Here is a 17,081-nt window from a genome sequence, read left to right as displayed (position 1 = left end):
AACATTTTACAAAAAAAAAGTCAATTTTTTTTAAAAAATAAATATATTCATGTTGGATCTTGTTTTGTTGCATAAATTCTCAGTAACACCATGGTTCAAACGAAATTCAAAACGCATTTACGGTTTGAATAAAAATGAAATTAAATTTTAAAATCTAAAAAGAATCTCCCTTCAACCCATTCACAACGGCCATCCTCGTGTTGCCACGTGTCCAAGTCCACCTCAGAAGCTGCTGTGGTTCTCCCACCCGCTTCGGTCTCGTCCGTCCATTAAAGTTCGCACCAATCTCAAATAGTCAAAATCAAGTTGATAATTTCTTTTCCGCTCAAAAAAAGTTGAACAATTTCTTCATCCGGTGGACCAGCCGCCAGCGTGATGGGTTGTACATCTTCTGAAGACGTGTTTGGATTCTTGAGCTAAAGGTTAGTCCTTTTCACATCGAATATTCGGATGCTAATTGAAGGACTAAACATGAGCTAATTATAAAACTAATTGTAGAAGTTCTGGGCTAATATGCAAGATGAATCTATTAAGTCTAATTAATCCATCATTAGCAAATGGTTACTGTAGCACCATATTGTCAAATCATGAACTAATTAGGCTTAATAGATTCGTCTCGCGAATTAGCCTCCATCTGTGCAATTAATTTTATAATTAACTTATAATAGTCTTACTTAGTATCAAATATCCGATGTGATAGGGCTAAAGTTTTTAGCTCCAAACAGAACCTTAGACTTCTTCAACGACCCATGTGATCATGTGGGCCTAATCTGTCCCCCGGCTGCACTCGCACCTAGACGACCTTGACTTCAGAATTGTATACAGAAGTAGAGAGACAGAAGAAAAGGAACGGAAGTTGCATCTCACCTAACTCCCAGGTTCATAATAAGTCCAACGAGAGCTGAGATTAAGTATATATAAGCTAAACGGGTTCAGCTCATGTTGAGCGCTACTACTCTCCTGCTACAATTGATCCGGGTCTAAGCTGGAGAGCATTACGAATCAACTGATGGCAGGTTCCTTTTACGCGAAAAACAGGCAAGCGTCCGCCTCTGCTGAACAAGGTAACAACTATCTGCACAAGATCTATAGGTAGCTGCACAAGATCTTCGATTTAGCTACGATTTCGGTTCCATTTTTCAGTAGTAGCAGTGATTTTATACTTCTAATTAGGCTAGCAGCGCTGCTATATCGATGGAAGAGTTTAATTTGTAATATGTTTGAGGTTTAAAGTTGCCTGGCGTTTCTATACGGATTGTGTAAACTCATCAGCCTTTGGCCGCCTGACCATGGTAGGAGGAGGAGGAGGAGCCAGTCCCAGTCCGGGATGGGAAGCCCAAAGCAGGAGCGACTTCGCCTACCAAGATCCATGTCCACCGGTGCCGCAGCCTGGGAGTGGTGAAACTAGCTCGAGGGCGCTGCCGGCACCGGCTCGAAACAAAAAGGAGCCAAGACGAGTAACTCACATCCCTGGCATTTCCAAGGTGAAGGACAAAGTGCAGGATGCGTGGGACCACCAAAAGGATGAGTTCAAGGATAAATCCAAGAAAGTCATGCAGAAGGCTACTTCGCTCTGCTCGGGAAACAAAGATTATAAGAAATGAGAAACTATTCCAATAAATATTTCCTAATAATTAGTTAATAGGTATATCGCAATATCCCTTTCTTCGTTATTGGAAAATTTTTGGTTGGGTGTTTTCCAAATATCCAAATAAGACTAAAACATTTGGCTACTTAATAAAAAATGTGAACAAGCAATGACCTTCCATCCGACCACCGACGATCTAACGCTCGAGAGCAATATCTTCCATCCACACCAACGATCCGACACCCGAGAGCGTCGATTGACACATAACCCAAATATCAAACGTTTGATGAAGAACAAATCTGTTTTGTTATAGTTTTGTGCATAGTAACCCCGTCCTATTTCTTTTATCTACTCATTATGTCGCTTTTGCACGGTTTTATGCGTGACTTAGGAAGACCATAGAAATGTCGGTCTCTTCAACAATAGTAGAGATTGTGCATAGTTGATTTGAAAGAAAAACTGTACTATACAGCTGCAAAATTGACGAGGGGTAGACCGAGGCATGCTAAACGTTATCAACAATGCCACCTCGGCCACGCTTTGATAACTGTTATCCACCCCCCGCTCATCTGAGAGCCCCAAAACTAAACCACAACACCTTACGCCATGGCAACCGAGAGCGAGTTCGTGACGGCGCCGTCAACACCGGAGGCGGACAGCTTGAAGATCGTGGTTGAGCAAAGGCTTCTCCTCCACGACGACGGCGAGGGCGGGAGCAGATCGACGACCATCTTCCGGGTCCCCGCCCATGTCCGCGACGCCAACAAGGAGCTGTACGAGCCACGCCTGGTGTCCGTCGGCCCCTACTACCGCGGTCGGGCGGCGCTGCGCGCCATGGAGCAGCACAAGTGGAGGTACCTGCGCGAGCTGCTGAGGGAGCGTCGTCCGCGGACCTTGCTGGCGAGGTGCGTCGAAGCCGTCCGCGACGTCGAGCACCGGGCGCGGTGCTGCTACGTTGAGAGGACGGACATCTTCGACGCCGCCGCCAAGGGCGGGCCGTTGGGTGGGGAGGTCGACGACGGGCAGTCCCGGCGAGGCCCCGACGACTTTGGGGAGATGCTGCTGCTTGACGGCTGCTTCGTCCTCCGGTTCTTCATCAAGTGGCACAACGAGGAGGAAGACGACATCTGCGACGTGGGCTGGGGGCTTCCCCTGCTTCACTCTGACCTCCTGCTACTGGAGAACCAGATCCCCTTCTTCGTGCTCGAGGCGCTCTTCCGATTGGTAGTGCCTGAGGATGAGACGTCCCATCTCCACAGTCTGATCCTTCCCCATTTGAGGCTCTCGCCCTCCACAGAACTATCGGCGACGGAGATGGAAAGGGCGGCCCAAGCCGGAGAGATCCGCCACTTGCTCCATCTCCTCTACGAGGCCGTCGTTCCCACGGCTGAGGAGATAGCGCTGGTCGCCGCCGATGCCTCGCCACCACGCCCGGCGCCACGGTGTGTGGAAAAGCTGCGTCAGATGGGCATCCGGGTCAACAAGGCCGTGTCCGAAAGGTTCGCCTTCATGCGGGGCATGGCGCCCCAGCTGCCGCGCTGGATAGTGACCGCCAGCTGGTTCAGCAAGTGCAGGGTTCGGATCGGAAGAAAGGCGGCGCCGGAGCCCGAGACGACGACGCGCACGGTGGTCGTGCCGCCCGTCACCCTGCTCCGCAAGGCCGGCGTCCGGTTCGAGAAGAAGGCGCCGGCCCACATGCTCGACGTCACGTTCGACGCGGCGGCTGGCGTCGTGAGGATGCCGCGCCTGGAGGTGGACCACGCGAGCTGGCCGCTGCTCGTGAACCTCGTCGCGTTCGAGCAGACAGTCAGGGACGACGGCCGGCGACGGCACGGCAAGCCGGTGTCTTGCTACGCGGCGCTGGTGGGTTCCCTGGTGAGGACGGGCAAGGACGTGGAGCACCTCCAGAAGCGCGGCATCGTCGACAACCTCCTGGGCACCGACGACGACGCGGCGGCCAAGTTCTTCCAGCAGCTGGGCGACTGCGCCAGCTTGGAGTACGAGGACCACATCTTCGCCGCCATGTTCGCCGATCTGAACCGGTACTACCGCTCGAGCTGGCGCAGGCACAAGGCCGAGTTCCTGCGTGACCACTGCAGCAGCCCGTGGGCCGTGCTCGCGCTCGTCGTCGCCGGTTGCGCGTTTTGCTTCGCGCTCTTCAAATTCTCGACGACCATCTATGGCTTTGCCCATCCTTACTGTCACTGCTAGTTCTACATACATCCATGTGCAGAGTATCATGCAAGACTACATAAGTACATATGCTTCCATAGGTTCCAAGCCCAGTCGTACACGCAGCTGAACTTACACCTCGTTCGGATCCGGATGCTAATCCAAGTGCTAAATTTTAGTGCTAGCTTATCCGTTTTAAACTAATAGGTGAGCTAAACTTTATTCGAGCTCTAAAAAAAGTGTCCAAACTTTAGATGTGAGAGTGGAGCTAGATAATAGGTGCTAATGGAAACGAGCACCTTGGGAAAAGACCAAAATACCTCACTACTAGGAAATCTACCTCTCATCTCAAGGCTTAGTACCGATCACTTTTAGACCCGTTACTAATATCATTAGTATCGGACCTAATGTATAGTCCCTGTGGGGGCTCCCGTGAGCCCCTTTAGTACCGATTGGGGGCACTAACCGGTACTAAAGGTATACATTAGTACCGTTTTGTATCCCCAACCGGTACTAAAGCACCACCATCCCTTTAGTACCGGTTGGTGGCAACAATCGGTACTAATTTCTGACCCCCTCCTTTAGTACCGATTGGTGTCCCCAACCGGTACTAATTTCCTTCCTATAAATACCCCTCCTTCCTCATGTAGCCCGAGCCATCTCCTCCAGCTCGAGCTTCACCCTATCCATGGCGAAATAAGGGGAGGTGCTGCCGGATTTGTGACCATTTCTTGAGGATTTCACTCATTCAAGTGTTCTAAATGTTAGAAATTTCATCCTCCCTTGATACATGGTTAGTATACTAAGTTTTATGCTTTAGAGCTAGAGTAATTTGTGATTTTTAGAATAAGGTACAATGGAGAAATTTTTCATTTATATGAATGTGTTATTTAGAGCTTATATTTGTGATTTTGGGAATAAGCTACAATTTTTTGGATGCTAATGCTCAAGGTTGTAGCAAAACAAACCCTGATGTCTACAAGCTATGGGCGCGACAATTCTCCCTAGTAGGATGTCCTGTGGTTCAGATTCCCAAGGATTAGGCTGCTTTCTTCACTATCATGCTGCTCTCTCCGTCTCATTTCGAATGGGCCAAGATGTTTATGTCATCTCAAGCTTGGAGGTTCATGCTCACATGCACAAATACATCGTCCATGATGGCTTTTGCCTTACCAGCTACTTGCCTAGAAAATGCAAAAGTTCAATGTTCTCCCTCTACAGAAGCTAGTGATAGCTCTGATGGAAAGGTTAACCATCTATCTGGTCCAGCCAAGGTGAAAACCAAGGGCCTCACCTCCCAAGTGGAGACTGAAGCCAGAAGGAGCCCCTGGATTAGGAGCCGTAATGAGGGGTTCAAACACAATAGCTGTGTTAATAGAAACTGCTTAGCATGTGCTACCACCCCACCAGTCATACCAATTAGAGACATTAAGAAGATTGAGGATGGATTTTGCAAGATAAATGCTGAAGCTCTGTCAGAAGATACTCTATCCAATAAAACCAGCAACAAGCAAGCCATTGGAAGCCACAGGACCTCCAGGAAGGTGATCAGCTCCAAGAGAGAGAAGGGCAAGGAGAAGATCGATGAGATTGAATCTCAGGAATCAAGAAAGAAGATCAACAAGTAGCAGGATCCTCTTTGCTATCTTCGCTTCCAGTTTATCTTTTATCTCAATGGGAAGAGTCAAACTTTTGTTAAACTATAATGTTGTGGGGATGTGGACTTCTTTATTCCTCCATATGAACCTGTGGTTGATCCTGATGAACTTTACCTTAATTAGGATGTCTAATTATTGTGGTTTGCATATACTAAGGATATTTGCATGTTGCACATGCATTCTGTTGTGCCTCTCAACGAGCATCTATGAATCTGGGACAACATAAAAGGAATTGAGTCATTCTATCGTGGAATATTAGAGGTATTAACTCTAATGAGAAATGGGATGTGGTCAAAAGCAAGGTTTATGAATCCAAATGTGATACTCTGTGCCTACAAGAAACTAAGAAGGAATTCTTTGATTCTACATATATTACAAATTTTTGTCCTGCATACATGGATGACTATGTATTCTTCCCATTAGTGGGAAATTCAGGGGGAGTATCATTGCCTATAACAGTTCCAAGTTTAGTGGCCACTTGGCCTTTCAAAACGACTATGCCCAATCAGTGCAATTCTGATGCAAGTTGACTAGAGAAAACTGGATTCTAACTAATATCTATGCACCCGTACTACAGAAGGTAAATCTGCATTCCTGAACTGGTTGAAAAGAATTAGCATGCCCGATGATGAAAAATGGCTTATTGTAGGAGACTTCAACCTTCTCAGGAAGTCTGAAGATAGAAACGAGCCAGGAGGGAATCTCCAGGAAATGCTGGCCTTTAATGAAGCCATCAATAGTCTCAGATTAGCGGAACTACCCCTCAGAGGATGCAAATTTACCTAGACAAACAAGCAACAAAATCCTTCACTGGAAAGATTACACTGGTTCTTCACATCCAATACTTGGACAACTTCCTTTCCAAATTCCTTTGCTTCAGGGTTGTCCAGAGACACCTCAGATCATACCCCATGTACCATCACGGTAGGCACAAATGTCCCCAAACCTAGGACATTCAGATTTGAAAATTATTGGTTGGAACATGAGAACTTTGTACCAGTTCTACAACATGGATGGAATTTGCCCAACTCTCAAACTGATAGTGCTAAGAGGATAAGTACAAAATTTAAGAACCTAAGAAGAGTGTTAAATGCTTGGAAAGCCCAGTTACCAAATTTAGCAACTGTCATCAGAAATCGCAAAGACTTGTTCCAGCTCCTGGACACTTTGGAAGAAACAAGAGATTTAACCTTGGAAGAATGGAACTTTAGGCACATAATTACAAACCACTTGCAGAACCTCTTTCATCAACAAAAGACCTACTGGAAGTAAAAAAGGAATAATCAAATGGGTCAAGTTTGGCGATGAATGCACCCAGTTTTACCATGCCAATGCATTCATCAGACACAGGAAGAACACCATTAGCTCCCTGACTGATGAATTCGGAAGTGAAGTGTTTGACCATGAAGCTAAGGCAGCTATGCTCTGGAACACTTATAAAGAAAGAATAGGACCTTCAGAGTTCACACACATGTACTCTAACCTTTTCTCTCTACTCCAGACTGACAACAAGTTGGACTGGTTAGAAAGTCCATTTACTAAAGAAGCAATTGATAGGATAATTACAGAGCTACCTTGCAACAAGTCCCCAGAACCTAATGGCTTCAATGGAGAGTTCCTCAAAAAGTGCACGAATCTAATTTCTCAGGATTTCTACAAACTCTGTGAGGATTTCTTTGAAAGGAACATATGCCTAAGAAGCATCAATGCCTCATACATCACTCTGGTCCCCAAGAAGGACTGTCCATCCTTGGTTGGAGACTTTAGACCAATTTCTCTTCTGAACTCCACAGTTAAGCTTCTAACCAAGCTACTTGCAGACAGGCTGCAACAAGTGATTCTACGATTGATACACAAAAATTAATATGGGTTCATTAGATCAAGATTTATACATGACTATCTGGCCTGGGCCTTTGAATACTTACATATCTGCAAGGCCTCAAAACATAAAGGCTTCAGGGATAGATGGATTAAATGGATCAAAGATATACTAGAATCAGGCACATCTTCAATTCTTCTGAATGGAGTTCCAGGGAAAGTCTTCCACTGCAGAAGAGGAGTAAGACAATATGATCCCCTCTCACCCCTTCTTTTTATTCTGGTAGCAGACCTGCTCCAATCAATAATCAACAGAGCCCAAGATCAAGGATCCCTTAAACTACCAATTCCAGAAAGAGTAGGGACAGATTTTCCAATTATTCAATATGCAAATGACACCCTTCTTGTTATGGAGGCATGCCCAAACCAACTCTTATTTCTCAAAGACCTTCTCAACACCTTTGCTGCCTCGACTGGGCTGAAGCTCAATTATAGTAAATCGGTTATAGTACCTCTGAACATTTCGGATGCAAAACTCGATGATCTCGCCAGAACTTTTGATTGTCAAAAAGGCTCTCTTCCCTTCACTTACCTAGGACTACCCCTAGGAATGACTAAGCCTAACATGGAAAACTTTCTGCCCCTCATCCAAAAGATAGAAAAGAGCCTTAGTAGCTCATCAGTTTTCCTGAGCAAAGGGGGAAAATTGGAGATGGTTAACTCAGTCTTCTCTTCCTCAGCAGTCTTCTATACATCAACACTTAAATTACACAAAGGGGTCATAAAACAATTGGACAAATATAGGAAGCACTGCTTATGGAGGGGCTCAGGCATGAATTCCAAGAAGCCTACCAAAGCTGCTTGGCCTATGGTATGCCTGCCCAAGAAACAAGGTGGATTAGGAGTTACCAACCTTGCTGCACATAATGATGCCATGCTACTAAAGTTTCTACTCAAGTTTTTCTCTAAGGCTGACATTCCTTGGGTCAACCTTGTATGGGGAAAATACTATGCTAATGGTCGACTGCCAGGTCAGCAAAGAAAAGGCTCCTTTTGGTGGAGGGATGTAGCCAAATTATTGGACACATACAAAGGAATTGCTTCAGTTTTAGTGGCAGAAGGCTCCACAATACTCTTTTGGAAAGATATTTGGAATGGAGCAGTGCAATCACAGGTTCATCCGAAGCTTTTCTCTTTTGCCAAAGACCACAACATTACTTTCAAAGAGGCTGTTAACCAACCAAGTTTCATCCAGAATTTCAACCTACCCCTAACAACCCAGGCACACTCACAATTTCTTATATTACAGCAACTCATTGATGGCAGCAACTCATTGAAGGCATGAACGTCGTACATGAACCTTACAAGTGGACATACATTTGGGGCAACTCAATGTTTTCAACATCCAAAGCGTACAAGGCTATGATATGATAGAGAAACACCCACCCAGCATAGTCATGGCTTTGGAAATCTAAATCTCAAATGAAACACAAGGTCTTCTTCTGGCTATTGCTCAAAGATTGTCTTAGTACAAAAGATATATTGAGAAGGAAACAAATGGATCTGAGCTCCTACACTTGCGAATTATGCATCCTGCAAAAGATGTTAAATGTGGCATATCTATTCCTCCGATGTAACTTTCCCAAAGCATGCTGGAACTCAATTGGAATTTTAGTTATCACCACCAGACCGATCCTTCAGATCATCAGACAAATCAAGAACAAGCTCACAGTTCCTTTCTTCATGGAAGTCATAATCATTATGCCATGGAGCATCTGGACAACTAGGAATGACTGATGTTCAAGGGAATAGATCCATCAGTAAAAATGTGCAAAAGTAAATTCAAATATGAATTCTCCCTGTTACTTCACAGAGCTTGTCCCGCCTTAGTTCCCTCTATGAATGTCTGGTTGCATACCCTGTAACCCCTTAGCGTGTTGTTGTTCTTCTTCTCCTTCTTTAGATTTTTGTTGTTACCTTTGTACCCTTTCATTTTTTTAATATATAATAAGTAGGGGTTTATCCTCCTTTTCCTTTCAAAAAAAAGGAGAAAGCGAAGGCGGTGATGCACCAAAAGGCTGGGGAGATGAAGGAAAGAGCGGGGAAGAAGTTGCACCAAAAGGTTTCTTCGATTATCCTGGGAAACAAAGACAAAAACAAGTTAGAGACTAACCAATTAGTTGAGTGTGCCAAGACTGCTTGGGTCCGGAAGGCGTGCATGTGATCTGGACATGTTACGTAGACGATGAACTGGTCAATCAATTCAATAGTTACTAAACCCGAATTAAAAACCTTTTCACAGTCCATTGAATGATTTTGTTATATCTGATACAAGAATTGTAACTTAAGTTTGATACCCAAACCCAAGCATATGAATTTGATAGGGGCTATCTACTGTACACTCGCAATTTTTTTTCTTCCACGCTCGAATTCCTAGCTCTTGGATCTAAAATGAGTGGCTTAGATCAACTTCGACAAACTTTGTCTCCACCCCACGACAGGTCATATCCACTCATCGCGAGTCGAGGGGAGTCGCGAGCGTCTTCTTCCTCTCGACGCGCCGCCTCCGTCCCGCACCACCGCTGCTCTCCGCCTCACCGGTGCTGGATGGTGTCGGCATGGCCCACCCTCCCTCATCCATTTGTCCATGCCGATTGAGGTCACTTCCACCATTCACCCTGTGTTAGCCACCGCCTTGTCCATCTTCGGCAGCTCCCACCATACTGCTGGATTCGTTGTCGCTATCTCAACCGTCCCCACACCAATTCGTCGCCGGTGCTCGGCCCCACCCCTTCACCATCCAGCTGGGAGTCCACTGCTGCCCCGGCAGGCGGTGCCCCTGCGGCCCCACCTCGCCGCCGTCTCTACTGCCACCACCACCCGCTATCCTACCACCCCGGAGCTCCCTCTAGGTCCGGCGAACACAGGTAACACCGAACCCCCCAACCCCAAACATTAAAAGATCGCCGGAGGTGGAGAAGAGGGGAAGATGTGGAAGAGGAAAATCCAAGTGTATGAAGAAGGATTTACACTCGAGTGTAGTACAGCAATCCCCGTTTGATAAACGTCATCAAGTACCAAAATCTGATGTTAAGTAAATTTTAAAAAGGTTTAAAATTTAGGAGACCAAAACCGATCACGACGCCTGACACCATGGCAACCGAGGCCACAAGGCCCCTTAGAACACACGTTAAAGCTGCTCTAGTAACTTTAGAGATCGCACAGCCCACAAGGCCCCGCAACGCAGATAACAATGAAAAAAAGAAGAAAGTGCAATGCATGATTAGCTGGTGCAAGTAGCTGGCATGTGTTTTGGTTTTTGTGCAAAACAAAGATCCGAAGAACAAAATTCGTAATTTCCAAGCTAAGTGTCCAAATCAAATTTTGATTGAACCATGATATTTCTTATGACGAGATCTACAAAACAAGACAACATTTGATCATATTTTGAATCAAAATATTTTTAAATATTTTTCGAATACACCAATATTTTATTGATGTTGACCAACATTTTTTCTTGTTCAACATTTTTTCTTTAACTTTTTTACATGTACCAACATTTTCTATATCTTTTTTTCATTCACTAACATTTTTTAACATTTGTCAATATTTTCATTAAGGCTGAGCTTAATTGTCACCAATATTTTTTGACGTTGATTAATATTTTTATATGCACCAACATTTTTCTTCAACTTTTTTACATTCACCAACATTATGGCTCAACATTTTTTTCGCACACACCAACATTTTTCTTCACCTTTTTTACATTCACCAACATTATGACTCAACATTTTACAAAAAAAGTCATTTTTTTTAAAAATAAAATATATTCATGTTGGATCTTGTTTTGTTGCATAAATTCTCAGTAACACCATGGTTCAAACGGAATCCAAAACGCTTACAGTTTGAAATAAAAATGAAATTTAATTTTAAAATCTAAATAGAATCTCCATTCAACCCATGCACAACGGCCATCCGCGCGTTGTCACGTGTCTAGGTCCACCTAAAGCTGCTGTGGTTCTCCCACCCGCTTCGGTCTCGTTCGTCCATTAAAGTTCGCACCAATCTCAAATAGTCAAAGTCAAGTCGAATAATTTCTTCTCCGCTCAAAAAAAGTTGAATAATTTCTTCTCCGCTTAAAAAAAGTTGAACAATTTCTTCATCCCGTAGACCAGCCGCCAGCGTGATGGGTTGTACGTCTTTTAAAACCATGTGGCTTAGACTTCTTCAACGACCCATGTGATCATGTGGGCCTAATCGGTCCCCCGGCTGCACTCGCACCTTGACGACCTTGACTTCAGAATTGTTCTTCAGATGTAGAGAGACTGAAAGAGACAGAAGAAAAGGAAGGGAAGTTGCCTCTCACCTCACTCCCTAGTTCAAAAGTCCAACGAGAGCTGAGATTAAGTATATATAAACTAAACGGGTTCAGCTCATGTTGAGCACTACTACTCTCCTGCTACAATTGATCCGGGTCTAAGCTGGAGAGCATTACAATCAACTGATGGCATTTTCCTTTTACGCAAAAAACAGGCAAGCGTCCTCCTCTGCTGAAGAAGGTAACAACTATAGCTAGGTGCACAAGATCTTCGATTTAGCTACGATTTCGGTTCCATTTTTCAGTAGTAGCAGTGATTTTATACTTCTAATTAGGCTAGCAGCGCTGCTATATCGATGGAAGAGTTTAATTTGTAATATGTTTGAGGTTTAAAGTTGCCTGCCATTTCTATACGGATTCCGTACTCTCATCAGCCTTTGGCCGCCTGACCATGGTAGGAGGAGGAGGAGCCAGTCCCAGTCCGGGATGGGAAGCCCAAAGCAGGAGCGACTTCGCCTACCAAGATCCACGTCCACCGGTGCCGCAGCCTGGGAGTGGTGGAACTAGCTCGAGGGCGCTGCCGGCACCGGCTCGAAACAAAAAGGAGCCAAGACGAGTAACTCACATCCCTGGCATTTCCAAGGTGAAGGGCAAAGTGCAGGATGCGTGGCACCACCAAAAGGATGAGTTCGCCTGCCAAGATCCACGTCCACCGGTGTCGCGCTATGCGGCGCTGGTGGGTTCCCGGGTGAGGACGGGCGAGGACGTGGAGCACCTTCAGAAGCGCGGCATCGTCGACAACCTCCTGGGCACCGACGACGACGCGGCGGCCAAGTTCTTCCAGCAGCTGGGCGACTGCGCCAGCTTGGAGTACGAGGACCATAGCTTCGCCGCCATGTTCGCCGATCTACCGGTGCCGCAGCCTGGGAGTGGTGGAACTAGCTCGAAGGCGCAGCCGGCTCCGGCTCGAAACAAAAAGGAGCCAAGACGAGTAACTCACATCCCTGGCATTTCCAAGGTGAAGGACAAAGTGCAGGATGCGTGGCACCACCAAAAGGATGAGTTCGCCTGCCAAGAGCCACGTCCACCGGTGTCGCGCTACGCGGCGCTGGTGGGTTCCCGGGTTAGGACGGGCGAGGACGTGGAGCACCTCCAGAAGCGCGGCGTCGTCGACAACCTCCTGGGCACCGATGACGACGCGGCGGCCAAGGTCTTCCAGCAGCTGGGCGACTGCGCCAGCTTGGAGTACGAGGACCACAGCTTCGCCGCCATGTTCGCCGATCTGAACCGGTACTACCGCTCGAGCTGGCGCAGGCACAAGGCCGAGTTCCTGCGTGACCACTGCAGCAGCCCGTGGGCCGCACTCGTGCTCGTCGTCGCCGGTTGCGCGTTTTGCTTCGCGCTCTTCAAATTCTCGACGACCGGCTTTCACTAGGTCATAAAAGATTTGTGCTGCTGACTACAAGTGCATGTGCTGGCGGGTCGAGCATCCACCAGAACAAATGTCGTCTGTGCTGGCGGGCGACGTTAGCCACCCGCCAGCACAGATGGCGGGTGCTTCTGCCGCCCATCTGGAATATATATTTTCCCATTCAATATATTATTTCTCATGAATTATTTATAATTTCTATTTTCCGTCAGTTTTTGACGGCCCGTTTCGCAATTTATAATTTCTATTTCCCGTCAGTTTTTAGCCGTCAAATTGAAATATGTATCTCCAACCACATAGCAACAAATTTGAATAATAAATAATTCACATTATTCAAAACTACATCATACATAATATATAATTCACATTATTAAAAATTCAACATTTGGAATAGAGCTATTCTTTGCCACGCTAATATTAAAACTATTACGCCCATCTATGAAGATTTGTACACTCGTCCACCATCAACACGCTATCTTTATCAAAGAATGCTCCATCCTCATGACAAATCCCATGTAGGATGAACCTCGCCATGTCCATACAAATGTTGTCGATTTGTTTGTCTTCGATCGTGCTATAGTTTCTGTCGATGGTAGGCATCTGCAGGTATACAGTAAATGAAGATTAGGATGTATTATCATTAGGAAGTTAGCACATGGTATAGTATAAGAGACTTACGTCTTGAGGGTTCGTCCAGTACCTCCCATTGTTTCTGATGAACTCACACACGTAATATCCGCATAGCGCAGAGCCGAGAGGTTGCTTGTGGCACTGCAATCAAATAAAAAAATGATGAGTTGTTATTAATGACAAGTGTACATAATATGAAAAAAATCAAGTTTTTATATTCTTACGAATCTATGGTATATTATTTTCATAGCTTTCTTCCTTTTTGAATTGTGGTCCCCGCCTTTTAGTATGTAAAGCTTATATATACTTTGAGGATATAAAGACAAGAGTTACTAATACAACTTAGGTGTATAGAATGTCAACATGCATTTAAGTACTGCCAAAGAATGTCTTACTTTTGTACAATGCCTATGAATTCCTTGGACCTATCTCTACTAAAGCTGGATGAGTCTAGAACCACTGCTTCTCCTAGCATGGGTAAAATAATGATGGAAATCCAATGATCTCTGCATTATATTAAAATAATTTATATTATAGATGGCATTAAATAGCACCTAGCATATAGATAGTAACTAAAACTAGCTTATTCAAAATTGTAAGGAGTCAGGATGAGGTGGTCCTTCTTGCGAGTCGGGGTGCTCGCCCGTGTTTGTTCTGACCGTGACTTGTGTCGTCGGTCGCATTCCCGAGTCGGGATATGGCGGCCCGAGCTCCTGAGTTCCATTGGGTTCGATCGGCATCGGTCGAGTTTCATGCATCACCCGGTCTGCAGTCTCCTCGACCGGAGGGGCTAAGCTAATGTTGCTTGCCTCGATGGCTCGAGTGACGCGCTTGATGAGCTCTCTAACGGGCATGTCCGAGTGGAATCCAGGTCCGTCGTTCGTAACGGGGTTGGCATAGCCCTCATGTGGCATTCCACTACTCCTTAACCCACCTCCCGGCAGATGCCTGAGCCATTAAGGAGACCGACTCAGGTGGCCCGCTGGCCTCCCCTCGGTGGAGATTCTTTGGGCATGTCTCAAGGTCAGGATCGAATAAGAAGGTCGAGATGACCCCGTCCCCTTCTGAGCAGGTCGGGCAAAGGCCACTGGGGCTTCATCTGCGTTTTCCCCCTAGCTTTGTTTGACGTGAGGCGGCCTCAAGCCATTCACGGGCCGAGCTTCGAACCCCGATTGGTCGTAGCTCATATCGAATGAACCACTATTGCTTTGTGATGCAACGCAAAGCAATTGAATGCAATGATTGCATGTATGCGATGAATGTGCGATGCATGAATGAATGCATGCACGCATGAGATGGATGAATGAATGAGTGCTTGTTTGCAGAGCAAGTAAACAGGGGGTCGATAATGTTACCTCGATCAAGCTCTCAGGCATCACCCCATCTGCAGTTTTTGGAACCAGAGGGGCTAAGCTAGCATTGCTTGTCTCGACAGTTCGAGTGATAGGCTCGCGGCACCCTTAGTAGGTATGCCCGAGTGGTTCCATATCCGTTGTTCGTGACGGGGTTGGTCATGTCCTGCACGTTAGTTTGTTTGAGTGATAGGCTCGAGGCACCCATAGCAGCTATGCCCGAGTGGAATCCTTATCTGTCGTTCATGATGGGGTCGGTCATGCCCTGCATGCTAGTTTTCCACTGCTTTTACCTATCTCCCATTGGATGCTTGAACCGTCCAACCGATCTGAATGCCCACCGGCCTCAATTCAATGGAGGCTCTCACGGTGGGTCCCCTCACTCCATCTGACTGACCCGAGTGCCTACTGGCCTCGGTTCGGTGGAGGCTCTGACGGTGGGTCCCTCTGCTCCCCTGCCTCATAAGGCGAAGGGGCGCTTGCGTGCGGTTGTGCCCCATTTTTTGTGGCTTTGCTGCAGAAGTAGGTGGGCCCCTCCCGGGCTGCGCCTAATCACATAGGGTCACGTCCCGTCGGTTCCATCATGTCCGCTAGGGCTCTGCGCCCCCTTCCCTATTAAGTAGGGGGAGGGACGAAGGTCTTCTGGCCTGTACTTTCACCTTTCCTCGATCACTGTCGCTTCCTCTTCTGCTCCTCCGCCAAAACTTCCTTGCACGCTGTGGTGAGTTTCGAGAGGGAGGAGGGTCAAGGGTGAGAGCGAAAAAAGTCTTACAGATCCGTTCATCGCCTCCCATTGCACGATGTCAAACTGGAGACCATCCGTCATGAGGGAGGAACTGCTGGAGGACTTCATGAGGAAGGGGTTGCTGCCACCGAACGCAGTTGTGGGTTGGAGAGAGCCGGAGGCAAGGCACATCGTCCTGCAACCCGAGCCTGACAAGGTCATCTCCTTCCTCGCTTTCCATGAGTGTGGGCTTGGATATCCTGCGCATTGGTTCCTGCACGGGCTCCTCCATTGCTAGGGGTTGGATTTGCAGCACCTCAACCCCAACGGGGTGCTGCATATTGCCGGCTTCGTCATCGTCTGCGAGTTCTTCCTCGGGATGGAGCCGCACATGGACTTCTTCGTGAAATTCTTCTATGCGCGAGCCTGGTCTGAGGAAAGAGGGAAGGCAAGCCTGCCAGCCCTGGTAGGAGGGTTCACGCTTCAGAGGAAGCCCAAGGTCGCCTACCCGCCGTACACCCCCCAACGATTCTAATCGGGGATGGCACGGTGAGTGGTTCTACATCCGAAACCCGATAGAGGCACTGTTCCTGAAGTTCACCGAAGGGAGGCCGATGAGATAGGAGAGCTGGGCGTGGGGACTCGCTTCGAAGCAGAAGAAACACATGGAGGTCCTCGAGCCAGCGCTGCAGCAATGTGTGGAGGAGGGCCTCAATGGGATGCGGATCTTCGACACCTTCATCCATTGGCGGATTGCTCTGCTGGGGTAGAGGGCACGACCGATGTGGAAGTATTCCGACCCATCAGATCCCGATCGCGTGTCATCAGTGGAGTTGCTAGAGAATGAGATCGAGGCGCGCCTCGATCAATTGTTGCAGTTGGGGGGTGACGTGACCCTCAGTGGGACGCCGGAGCCCTTCCAAGCTGGAAGGCGGCCCGACTCGGTATGTCTCTTCCCTTATGCTATGCTTCTTCTTCATACAGTCCTTTCGTCCAATTTTGAGCCAATCACCTCGCAGGGGCTGGAGCATTACAAGTCCTGACCAAGCCTCCCGAAGGGGACGGAGGGCACAGCCTGTCAGGCTGCCCAGAGGACGGCAGCGGATGAGAGGAAAAAGAAGAAGGCCGCGAAGGCCTAGTGGCAGGGGGCGAGGCAGCGAGAAATCAACCGGTGGGTTCACGGCGGTGAGAGCCCGTAGGCTATAGGGGCGGAGCTCGAGTCTTCCGACCCCTCGACCCCTTGGGGTCGGGAGACGATTCGGACTCCTCAGGGGATGAGACGAGCAGGGGTGTCGTCGTGACTTCGACTGGGTGCCACAAGCTCACTGCCGCGCCCTCTAGCAGAGCGCGTGGTACGAAGGGACCTTCTTGTGCCCTCAAGTCAAGAAAGCA

The 17,081-nt window shown here is 47.3% G+C and overlaps 1 protein-coding gene across 2 annotated transcripts; it reads left to right on the top strand.

The window, feature by feature from the left end:
* The first annotated feature begins 849 nt into the window (after positions 1-849).
* On the top strand, positions 850-13,171 carry LOC101773130 (UPF0481 protein At3g47200). 2 transcript variants are annotated; one of them, XM_004951241.4, is made up of 3 exons: positions 850-1,064; positions 1,297-3,592; positions 12,432-13,171. In XM_004951241.4, exons 2-3 carry the CDS (start codon positions 2,195-2,197, stop codon positions 12,987-12,989), a joined length of 1,956 nt encoding a protein of 651 aa, XP_004951298.2. In that variant the 5' UTR covers positions 850-1,064; positions 1,297-2,194; the 3' UTR covers positions 12,990-13,171. The 2 variants fall into 2 exon arrangements, with proteins under 2 accessions (XP_004951298.2, XP_022683314.1); XM_022827579.1 differs by lacking the exon at positions 850-1,064 and having other exon boundaries at positions 1,071-3,592.
* Positions 13,172-17,081: the final 3,910 nt, after the last annotated feature.

This window comes from Setaria italica, chromosome I (assembly GCF_000263155.2).
Source record: "Setaria italica strain Yugu1 chromosome I, Setaria_italica_v2.0, whole genome shotgun sequence".
Classification (NCBI taxonomy): Eukaryota; Viridiplantae; Streptophyta; class Magnoliopsida; order Poales; family Poaceae; genus Setaria; species Setaria italica.
The sequence above is the reverse complement of the archived record's forward strand: the minus strand, read 5'-3'. Positions and strand labels throughout refer to the sequence as shown.